At 49.7% G+C, this 11728-nt stretch overlaps 1 protein-coding gene across 1 annotated transcript; it reads left to right on the forward strand.

Annotated features, from left to right (window-relative positions):
* Positions 1–9009: 9009 nt before the first annotated feature.
* On the forward strand, positions 9010–9702 carry LOC146199359 (twist-related protein 2-like). Its single transcript, XM_084592113.1, has one exon. The coding sequence runs from the start codon at positions 9010–9012 to the stop codon at positions 9700–9702; it is 693 nt and encodes a 230-aa protein (XP_084448239.1).
* The last annotated feature ends 2026 nt before the right edge of the window (positions 9703–11728 follow it).

The raw sequence follows: 11728 nt of genomic DNA on the forward strand, positions 1-11728 counted from the left end.
CTTATATTTTGCAAGTAACTTCTCCTCGCTATCCTCTCCCTATCCCTTTTCTTTCCTTCCAGCCTAAGCTCGGGTGAATAAACATTCGTTTCCTTCCTTTTTGATCATTGCTTTAATAAGGACCATCTCCACTCCTCTCCTCCCCCCGTATACGTATATACACGCGACGCAGCAAGACTCCTTCCACGCCACCCCTCGAACACGCATTATGTGCATTTCACTCTTAACCGACTCCACTTACATAACGCTTGACAACAGTCCAGTTCCAAAAAATGGGGCAACATATACACAAATCAGAAGACTAAAGGTCTATTCACGCTTGCGACTAGATGAGGTCGCGCGACTACCAGTCGCGCGACAGAGGAGAGGAGCTCGCCACTACCGATGTTCACACTTGCGACTGTCGCCTTCTCGTTCTGTTCTGGTTCCGAACGAGTTGGGAGTATAGGGAGCTGCTGGGCGATGACAGCGAACGTCGGTATACAGCCGCTTGCCAGACACTTCAGCTTTTTTAGGCGAGCCCGCGCGGATGCCGCGCTCTCGTACGTGTTTCCAGGAGAACGCCGACATGTCAATGTAAAATGTTGCGCCTGCGTAAAAAAAACATTTCTCAAACTCCTCCCAGGCCATATCCTGCTCCCTGCCTTTGAATTCCGGGTGCCGTTTGTTGAAAAGGTAGGGGTATTCTTTAATTGCATTGAGAAGGTGCGCGATCGAGTACTCCGGGACCTCGCTGATTGGTGAAATGGTTTGCGACTAGTAGTCGCGCGACTGAAAATTCGAGCAGTGCCCGATCGGCCCGCGGCGGTCGCTTTTCGACCGATGCGACCATTTGCGACTGTCGCTTTTCGACCAAAACGGTCGCGCGACCGCTGCTAGTCGCAAGTGTGAACGGGACTTAAGGTCTATTCACACTTGCGACTAGATGAGGTCGCGCGACTACCAGTCGCGCGACTAGAGGAGAGGAGCTATGTTCACACTTGCGACTGTCGCCTTCACGAAAAACGAGTTGGGAGTAGGAAAGCTGCAGGGCGCTGACAGCGAACGTCGGTAGCAGCCGCTTGCCAGACACTTCAGCTTTTTCAGGCGAGAACGCCGACGATGAATAGACGGTGTCGATATAAAATGTTGCGCCTGCGTGAAAAACCCATTTCTCAAAAGTTCATAGTACCGGATAGTCCGAATATCTCTCCAATCTCCTCCCAGGCCATATCCTTCTCCCTGCCTTTGAATTCCGGATGCCGTTTGTTGAAAAGGAAGGGGTATTCTTTAATTGCATCGAGAAGGTGCTCGATCGAGTACTCCGGGACCTCGCTGATTGGTGAAATGGTTTGCGACTAGTAGTCGCGCGACTAGAAATTCGAGCAGTGCCCGATCGGCCCGCGGCAGTCGCTTTTCGACCGATGCGACCATTTGCGACTGTCGCTTTTCGACCAAAACGGTCGCGCGACCGCTGCTAGTCGCAAGTGTGAACGGGCCTTTAAAGGCCCGTTCACACTTGCGACTAGCAGCGGCATTGTACAAGTGCACTTGTGCACTACACGCACTCTGACGACGGCTGGAGGGCAACTTCCAGTGCAGATATATATAAAGAAAGGGAGACTAAAAAGAACAGTGGAGAGAGAGAAAAGGAGGTATGGAGGGAAGGATCTCTGAGAACAGTGCTGTCATGTCCTCGTTTCTTCAGTCAAAACACGAAGGCGCTCTGAAAGCTGCACAAGGCGTGTATAAAGTTCATCGCTGACACGACAAGCTGTCGCCTGCAGACTCCGGTCTGTTGTTTTGTTTTGTGTCCTCCCTACTGTAAGCAACTTATAGTTGTTTCGCCCTTCCACTTATACACCTGCCTGTCCGTTTGCCGGTGCCAGTTGTCGCTATTCCGAGTGAATCGGGAGCGTTGTTGCGGCAATATTTTGCCGGCTATTGATTGAGCTCGCTTCATCATTTGATCAGGCGAAATAAGACTCACAATTTTGTAAGCCACTGGCGTACGTGGAAGTACACATGACTTGCTGGCGTTTCACAACGAACACTTTGCTTTCGTTGTTTTTTTTTCTACACACTTTTCTTTTTTTTTTTTTGCCTATAAAGATGCAAGTAAAAAAAAAAAGCCGCAAAGTGTGAACGGGCCTTAAAGGCCCGTTCACACTTGCGACTAGCAGCGGTCGCGCGACCGTTTTGGTCGAAAAGCGACTGTCGCAAATGGTCGCATCGGTCGAAAAGCGACTGCCACGGGTCGATCGGGCACTGCTCGAAATTCTAGTCGCGCGACTACTAGTCGCAAACCATTTCACCAATCAGCGAGGTCCCGGAGTACTCGATCAAGCACCTTCTCAATGCAATTAAAGAATACCCTTACCTTTTCAACAAACGGCACCCGGAATTCAAAGACATGGAGAAGGATATGGCCTGGGAGGAGATTGGAAATATATTCGGACTATCCGGTAAGTATAATGAACTTTTGAGAAATGGGTTTTTCACGCTGGCGCAATATTTTATATTGACACCACGGTGATTGACACCGTCTATTCGTCGTCGGCGTTCTCGCCTGAAAAAGCTGAAGTGTCTGGCAAGCGGCTGCTACCGACGTTCGCTGTCATCGCCCTGCAGCTCTCTTACTCCCAACTCGTTTTTCGAGAAGGCGACAGTCGCAAGTGTGAACATCGGTAGTGGCGAGCTCCTCTTCTCTGGTCGCAAGTGTGAATAGACCTTAAATATGAGACTCGTCCTATCACCCATGAAGGAGCCAAGCTGACACTAAAACGTTGAAATTTATCCTTACCAGACTTTTGATCGGACAACTGTAGCAGCTTCGACAGTACGTGCTTAGCCCTGACCGACAATTCTGATATCATGTCAGCCATTTCATCGTCGTAGTACAGAAAAAGTGGCCCTCAGTTCCCTCTTACGAAACGAAGTGGCAAAACAGCTCAGAATCATTTCAACACATTCGCGCTATATAAGGGCTGTGCTACAGTTTGCATCCCGTTTTGCCACTTTGCTTTAGCCCCACAGAGCTTCGCAGTTGTTTGTTCGAAACTGGTGTGACACTGCTGAAAACATGGCCGGCTGTACTAATGACAGAGTGATGCTTGCGCCTTCACGCAACACTGCTCACACAGGATGAAGTCGAAACTGGTAATACAAATTTCGTTAAAAAATAGAGATAGATGTTTTTTCTTACAAGTTTATATACTCTTCATCGATTGTTAGGTATTTTTCTGAAGCGGCGATTTTTACGCCTCAGTGTACGTTACACCTTGCCACGCGAAAGTGGTGAGTACATCGGTACCACCCGCAGATGGAAACCTTACTCCAGGCCCCGCAAATTTCCTGCGTCGAAGTCCCGCCGCCGAAGTCTTCGTCTTTAGAGCACTGTTGCACCCCGGCCAAACACATCGACCGAGAAAGCAATAGAAGGCAAATGGGCGGGCGTGACTTCAAGCGAATGTAACGTTTTATCGACGATGGTGGCCGCGACGATAATGTTGCTGGCTGCGCTGTGTTTACGGGGGTCGAGGCGCACGACCAGACACGCGTGTGGCTGGCCGCGGTGCTCCTGAGCGTCATCGGTGCTCACAAGCCGTAAACCAGGGCGCGCGCCTGTGAGCGCTCTCGACGACGCAGTCCAGACGCAGCGCAGCTCGGAGTTGCCGCGAGCCTTTTCTGCTCGTCTTCAGCCATCAACACCAGCGCCACCATAAGCGGGCATCCGGGCGATGTATGGACGCGCGTGATGTGTACGTGTATATACAAGCTACGCACACGCCTGCGGACGTGTACAGAAGATGCAATAAACGCATTGTGTCGGGTGGACGGAAAAAAAAAGGTGGAGGTGGATTGTTGTAGCATACAAGTACTGCGGACCACACGTACGCACCAAGCGCAGGCACGTATACCCCGACGCGTGGAGTGATTATAAACGGGGCAATCCCGTTATTTTACATGCAATTCAGACGTGGTGATCAATATTGACCACGGGGTGCTCACTATAGGGGGAGGGACGTGAACAGCTCGGGTGGCGCAGTCTTCCTTTTAGAAGCACAATTTCCATATGCAGTCTGTTTTTGTGAAGTGAATTGCGAGCAGACTGAAATTACAAGAATGCTTGTTGCGTACTTTTGGGGCGCCTCTTTGGTTACAGAGCTTGATAACGATATGTAAGGAGAAAAGTTTCAGGCCTCAATGAGGCGAATGGTACAACTCTCCTCTATGATTTAATCGATGGTAATCTTCGGCATGGCCTCCGAGATCACCTCCGCGCGCACGTTTCAACACGAGCACGAGGGTGATCTCGGAGGCCATGTCTTTGGCTACCAAAGGGGAGAAATGTAGCGAAAGACAGAGATACGCGGAATGCATCATGCTCTAAAGTCGTTTGTTGTGGCTTCCTCGGAGCTGCACAGCTCCTTCTGCTATTTAATCCAAAAGGACACATAAAGAAGCGATACATTGCTGGAGAGACACCACTTCCCGAGCTAACACATTAGTGAAAAGAACTCGTTTTTCTTCCCTACATTGAGAAAACGGCGTATTTGCTTTAGTAATCAGCAGATGCGGCTACAATATCAAAAGGCCAAAAGATCCATCGGAAGCGCTCTGCCATCGGCGCTCTCGTGCTTTATATTCAACTTGTTTCTTCTAGCTTCCTTTACTGCGCTGGTGATGCATTTCCAGTTCTTTTAAATCAAATGAAGCACGACAGCACCCAGCCAAAAGCGAGTGTGCAAGGCACGCTGTGCTTGGCAGTAGGCCAGTTCCTTCCTTCCTCCCTCTGTTGGTTTCTTTGTTGTTCGAGCCGCCAACTTCAGCCCTCCATTTGGCAGCTAATCCACGACGACGGCAACAGCGCGCGGCGGGCGCCGCAAGAGGCCGTGGACGAGACAGGAAACCGGACACCTTCTTCAGACGACCACCCCTTTACCCCGTCCCGGCTTGATGAGCGGCCCCATCGGACCCCAAGGAGAGGGAGTGACCCACCTCCTAGTAGAAGGCCATAAGCACTGTTTTTTTTTTTTTCTTTTTTCGTCGCTCAGCCCTCCCGGTACGGAACGGCGACATGGTGGCGCGAAACAATAGACGCGCCTTTCTCCGAATGGCTTCCCTTCGCCGCCGAAACGGCGGCCCCGCGGGCGACTTCGACGACGAGTAGTCTGCCCTGCCTTCTGGTTGAGCGCGCCACCGATTCACAGGATTCGCCGCCTCTAGCAGCGCCGAAGGCCGTAGAGGAGGTCGCAGGACTTCGGACTCGAAGCACAGGCTCGTCGGCGCCTTGTCGTCTGTAGCACAGACCACCCGCTGAGCAGTCACGTCGGTTGCCGTACACGTGCTGTTTGGGACAACAGTGATTTTAGCGTTGAAGGAGTTCCCCAGCCTGCTTTGCTTCATGGGTATACAGGGTGTTTCTTTTAACCGTTTACAGATTTTTGCCTCCAAGTTCAAAGACAATGACGAAAAAAAGAGCCCGCAATGCTCACAGTGGCAGTGACTATGCGCCCTTCTCGAGCTCTCGCCTGCCGCAGTCGAAGCTAGCCTTGGTGCTGTCGGTTGTCGTCATCATTTCGTCAGCCTCTTATACGTAGTATCATGGGTGGGCTTTGTTTTCGCACTATGGACGTTCAGTACCTGAATCGGGTCCGAAAAGGCTGAAAATTCAATCTCGAATACGGCAATACCTGTTGCACTTATGGACACGCTGCAAATCGTATTAGCTTTGAATCTTTAGTCTTCAAACTTGCGATTGCAATATTCAGCGTAAAGTGGAGGGTTAGAAAAATAATTAACGAAATTTGGCTAATTATTTAAATGACTTTGACCGCTATGTTCTTATACTGTGTTCGCCGAGCCGAGCTATGAAGGTGGCACTCGTGATACTATCAGCGCCTTTCTTTTTTTATTTAATCTGTAAACGGTTAAAAAGAGTCACCTAGCATATCTAAAAAGCACGGCCCGTGCGTGGTGCACACAGTGTGAGTAAATTAGGGCATAAGGCTCAATCTGCGGTCCACGGGCCGCGTGCTGCCCGCGGAGCTGTGGGACGAAGCCCGGCCACTCCAAAAATTTCAGCCTTCGTTCCGAAAGCACATGCCAGTTTCAAAAGTCGGCTTTACCACCACTATCGCTTTCCAACTAGAATCGACTAAAGGACTACGTCACCAGACCGTTCTTTGTGACTTTAAAATAGACATTGGCCCTTTAATCTGCGTGAATTTCGGAGGGATAAAAGAGGAAGGCACCGGACAAGCCCCCCCCCACCTCTTCTATCTCAGGGTGAGCATTTTTTGTTACTTACTAACCACGTGGAATGGCGCTCGTCCCGCTTCTAGAAGCTTCTCTTCTTTTCCACCAAGAAAGGGAGGGTGTGGTCTGGAAACGAGATATTTTTGGCCATATATTTAGTAATAGTTCAATTTTCTGATTGTTCTTATTTATTATCCCTAATGTAAGTTTTCGACACCTGGCCTCCGGGGGATGAAATTTTTTCAGTGCGGCCTCATAGCAATATGGGGTTTAGCCTTCTGGTATATATAGCCGAATCTGAAAGAGCGCGTACCATGCTTTTCATCAGTTGATGGACCCTTTCCTGGTTCAAAATAGGGTCCCTGGCAGAGGGCTGCTGCTGAGGTTCATCGACCACAGTTCTTCTAAAGTTCAGATTGCCGCGCGTTTGTCGTCGCACAGAGCTAACTGACGGCACACATAACATTGACATGCGCGAGCTAACGCTTCTGGTATCGTCATTGACACGGGTGTAATTGCCGTTTGCTTTATTTATTGGTCCAAAAAGGAAATTTGGTTTGGTTTGGTTTGTGGGGTTTAACGTCCCAAAGCAACTCAGGCTATGAGAGACGCCGTAGTGGAGGACTCCGGAAATTTCGACCACCTGGGGTTCTTTAACGTGCACTGACATCGCACAGCACACGGGCGCCTTGCTTTCCGCCTCCATCGAAAAGCGGCCGCCGAGGCCGGGATTCGATCCCGCGTCCTTGGGCACAGTAGTCGAGCGCCGTAACCACTGCGCCACCCCGGCGGGGTAAAAAGGAAATTCTTTCATCCCCTCCTCCTCCGTCCCATATTTGAAGACGCTATTTGCTGCATCTTTATTTTCTTTACTATAACCATCTTTTCAGACGATGATCGGCGGCGACAATGACGGTGACTTTCCGGCAAAAATTCAAATCCACATATGTGCGAATAACTGGCACTTACGAGTTTGAACCAGAATAAAAAGGAAATTTATTCTGGTTCAAACTCGTAAGTGCCAGTTATTCGCACATATGTGGATTTGAATTTTTGCCGGAAAGTCACCGTCATTGTCGCCGCCGATCATCGTCTGAAAAGATGGTTATAGTAAAGAAAATAAAGATGCAGCAAATAGCGTCTTCAAATATGGGACGGAGGAGGAGGGGATGAAAGAAGTTTAAACAAAGGGGCACCTGAGTGGAGGAGGATGGTGGAGATAGTAACTTTGCGTATACGAATATTTTAAATGGCGGATAAGGTTGAAACTATTGAAGGAAAATTAGAGGTTTCGGAAGAGGAAGGTGATGCCCTTGCCTTGGACTCCACTGAAGTAATTAAGCTAGCTGTTCTTGCTAGTTAAGTAAGCTGACGCTACCATACTTCGTCCGCGCTATACAGCGCGTCCTCCCACCCCTCCCGCGCTGGCTGAATTATGACATTTATGACATTTTTCTTTGTTTAGCAGGCCTATACTATTTGGTAAAAGTCTGCCTTCTCCTCGTAAAATCTACATTTGATTGTACAGAATCCAGATTTGTTTCTTTCCACTTTCATTCCCACCCTCCTCCCTTCCCTTACGGCGCGGTTCGGGTGTCCACAGAGCAAGTGTGACAGTTACTGCGCCTTTCCCTTCCTGTGAACCAATTGCATTACATTTCGTGCAGCATATATTAAGGTTGTGGAAGTTCTGAATCGGTAGTCTATACAGAAGAACTGTTTCTTTTTTGTGTGTGCTAAGTATTTATCTTGGTCTCCTACTCAATTGTGACGCCGCATCCATATTTCGGCAATCTGAAGCCGGAACTGAAACTCTAAAGCAGGAAAATTCAGTTCAAAATTGTTTACTGAGTGCAGGCGAATTTAATGCGGCGATCCATTTTAACGGATGTCTTACGCACAGCTGCAAAGCACAATACACTGCAAAACATTTCGCACTCCTACTGCCCGTTAAAAAAATAATAATCATAAACCGCGTGCCACCGCCTATGCAAGTCTAGAATACCGAAGGACTTTGCTGCGTCCATCCTCGAATAATGTCCTCTGTAAACGGTTTCAGAAAGAGGAAGGATTAAAATGAGCAAACGGCTAATATTTAACAGTTTCCGTCCCCTGGATTTATTCCGCCTAGAAGATATCTGTCCTTCCCGCCAATTCTTCCTATATGTGCCGTCTCCATTGCTTCTCTGCAACGAAAGTGTAGATTAGACAAGCGGAATCAGCAGAGGACCGGTCAGTGCTCCCCACTTTATTGCACTTGCTTGCAAACTCCTCCTTTCGTTTACTAACACAACAGCGTCTTGGCATTCGTTATCATGAACACCCTTCGTATAGTGCACTTTGGCTTGTCGGGAACCGCTGCCAAACCAAGACTAGACCCGAAATCGGTGCGCACTGATGGGCATATCATCATGCCTATCTCCTTCGCTCAACGCTGAGCGCTTCCACGGAGGGTTGCGACGACAAAACCGCAACCGCCGCGAGTACACATGCACGCGAGACATCATCGCGCGGGCCGGTAGTGAGGGTAAGGAGGAGAGCACCACCGAAAAAGGGCGAGGGTGCGCTTTTCGGGGAGCGGGCCCAGCCCTGCGTTCGCCGCGCCCCGAGGAACCCCATTGGTCTTGGACTTCCAAACAAGCCCGGCCCCCTAGAAATCTGCGGCTCTTCACTAGGGGCGTCGGTCCGTTAGTGGCGTGTCATTTCCTCCTGCCGCCAGCGTCGCCGGCAACACCGCGCTTCACGCTTATCCGCGCTATCTTCCACATGATGCCGCAGCATACTCCGAGCGTGTTTCCGTCCACCGTCCTCCTCCAGGAAGAATGCGCTCTGCCGTCGCCTCCGGATAGTCACTACACCGCACTGCACACGCCCTACCAGAGCCTGTCCCATCAGCAACACCAGCTTCAACAGCGCGGCCTTCAGCCGCACATCATCATTCAGCACCCGACGCCTTCTCAGCTGCTGATCAACGGCGACGGGACCCACCATCGCAGGCAGGTGTCGTCTCCGAGCAGTCCCGGTGAGTCGTCCCTGTGCGTCGACCTCCAGGCGGTCGTCAAGCGGCGCCGGTCTCAGCAGCAACCCTCCGGTGCACAGAAGAGGAGCGACTCGGACGGTGAGTCGTCGGACGGCTCGCGGTTGCGCAAGCGGCCCTGCCAGAGCTTCGAAGAGCTGCAGAACCAGAGGATGATGGCCAACGTGCGCGAGCGACAACGCACGCAGTCGCTGAACGAGGCCTTCGCCTCGCTTCGCAAGATCATCCCCACGATGCCGTCGGACAAGCTGAGCAAGATCCAGACGCTCAAGTTGGCCTCCATGTACATCTCTTTTCTCTTCGAGGTGCTCAACAGCGACGAGCCCGAGAGCAAGCTCAGCAGCCAGTGCAGTTTCATCGCGAACGAACACCTCAGCTACGCCTTCTCTGTCTGGAGGATGGAGGGAGAGTGGTCGGGGCTCTGATAAGCCCCACATTGCGCCGAGACAACGTAATCTATTATCAAGGTGAGCTTTTTGTTCCCATTATGAACACTTTTCAAGCGACTAACCGATAAGGGGGCAAGGTGGTCCGAACTAAGCGAACAGATCGATTTCCTCCCTAGGAAAAGAGTACGCTGCAGTCGCTCGTTAGAGGCTTGGACGAGTTATTTGTGACTCACTGCTTTTTTTATTTTTTTTTAGTATTTCGTACTCCTATGCTCTCTGCCGCGTTTTGGTTGTTTGATGTTGGACAATTACTGAGACGGAGTATTCCATTGTCAAATACGGGTGTGATCTTAATCTCTGGTTCAGTCAGCTATACCTATGGTCACTCAGTTGCAAGCTTAACTGCACAGATTTGCCAGGCCTCCGACGAGGAGGGATGATTGGTAAAGGGTTTGGTAGCTGCTGGTAGGCGTACGTTTTGTGGATGTGGTAGGTGAATTCCGAGCAGTGCAGACATTTGTTTTCGCACAGTATATGGTAGAAGCTGATCAGTAATTCGAGGACATTTTGGCTTGATAATTGATGCGTGAAGATCACTGGAGGGAAACAGGAAGTAATGGTTGCCAGTTAAGCGTCTATGTTGTACTTTCACATTCTTGTTTTTTTTTCCCTTCATGGAAACGGAACCTCTGTTCTTGAGGGCTATATAGGCAAGAATTTCAGAGCACTGATGGGGGATGGGCTGTGGTTAGCTGGAGACACTAGTTCGGTCTCCTGTATGTGGCACAAGGTAACGCAGGCTCGGGCTATGCCATGGGCTTGCCAATTTTATAGTAAACGGTCATGGTTAGTAGTCCAGGCACGCTTGGCTTTTGCTATAGTGGGCTAATGTGACATTTTCACTATCATCAGAGCCCGAGGAGTAAGCTTGTACCCACGGTAGCGTAAGCCTGGGAACCTCAGGAAGGCTATCATATATTATTTGCCTGCGGTAATTGCCAGGTCAATTGACGGCTATTTCAGCCTCTGTCAGATTATAGAGTAGGGGCCAATTAATACCGAGGTAGCCACCGTCCTGAATTTGCATTTGGGACATTCACCGCGGAAGCCTGATGCTCCGAGTCAAAACAGCGCCCTTGTAGCTATCATCGTTCGCGCCACACGGCCGCTATAGAGTGCCTTTCGCTCTTTAATCACGGCGACCGGCTGGCAGCGCAGGATGAATGTTTCTTGGTTTGGAGTGAGGGAAAAACGTTTATTTTTTTATTGCACTCTCTGGTGGATTGCATCGCAACGATTGTCCCGAGGAGTGTCACAAATCATAGCCTTTCTCTATAAACACAGCCATATAATAGGCCACTGCAAGCCTGTACAAGACGTTGCCATCCCATTAAGCAAAATGCATGCGCTATAGAATTTGCTTCAATGCCAACTTGGTTAAACACGACATTAAGCGCTGACACCAGTCGTCCCCTTTCGTCACGGGCTTCACTGAAGTATACATTACTTCAAGTATACAGTTTTCTTACCACGCATAAAAAAGCGACGTGAAGGTGTATGCTGTATTACAACTGATTCAGAAAGCGGCTTCCTTTGATATTGTACATTGTCTCGAAACGACACATATATCACCCTAAACATTTTTGCACCGTGCAAAAGGGATGCTCGAATGTCCCCGGGTTAACACCCTACGTGCAAAACCATAAGGCATGGCGGATGACAATCAGGGGTTTCTGGTTGGCTACCCTGCGTTGTGTAAAATGGAAGAGCATATATAAGAAAAAGCGAAAGAGAGAAATTCGGTGTGAAAGCCAAAACAGCTGCAGCAATGTCCTGAGCACTGTGAGGGCTGCCGCGCGCTGCGGCCTCAACAGAACACAGCATCCGCATTTCGACATTAAGCAGAGCTGTCCCGTTTGTGATAAAAATAATAAGCAGCAATTATTCACGAAAATATCCTTGCTCTTCTAGCTCCGCTTAATCACATTAATTAACTGCTGAGTCGTCGCACAGACTAAAATGCGATTGTAGCTACGCTTTCATTCATTTACCTTTTGCCTGC

The sequence above is a fragment of the Amblyomma maculatum genome, chromosome 2 (genome assembly GCF_055883805.1).
Source record: "Amblyomma maculatum isolate TAMU_Amacu chromosome 2, ASM5588380v1, whole genome shotgun sequence".
Lineage (NCBI taxonomy): Eukaryota > Metazoa > Arthropoda > Arachnida > Ixodida > Ixodidae > Amblyomma > Amblyomma maculatum.

Excerpts from the sequence above, each read along its gene's own strand:
- LOC146199359 (XM_084592113.1), top strand. The coding sequence starts at position 9,010 with ATGCCGCAGCATACTCCGAGCGTGTTTCCGTCCACCGTCCTCCTCCAG.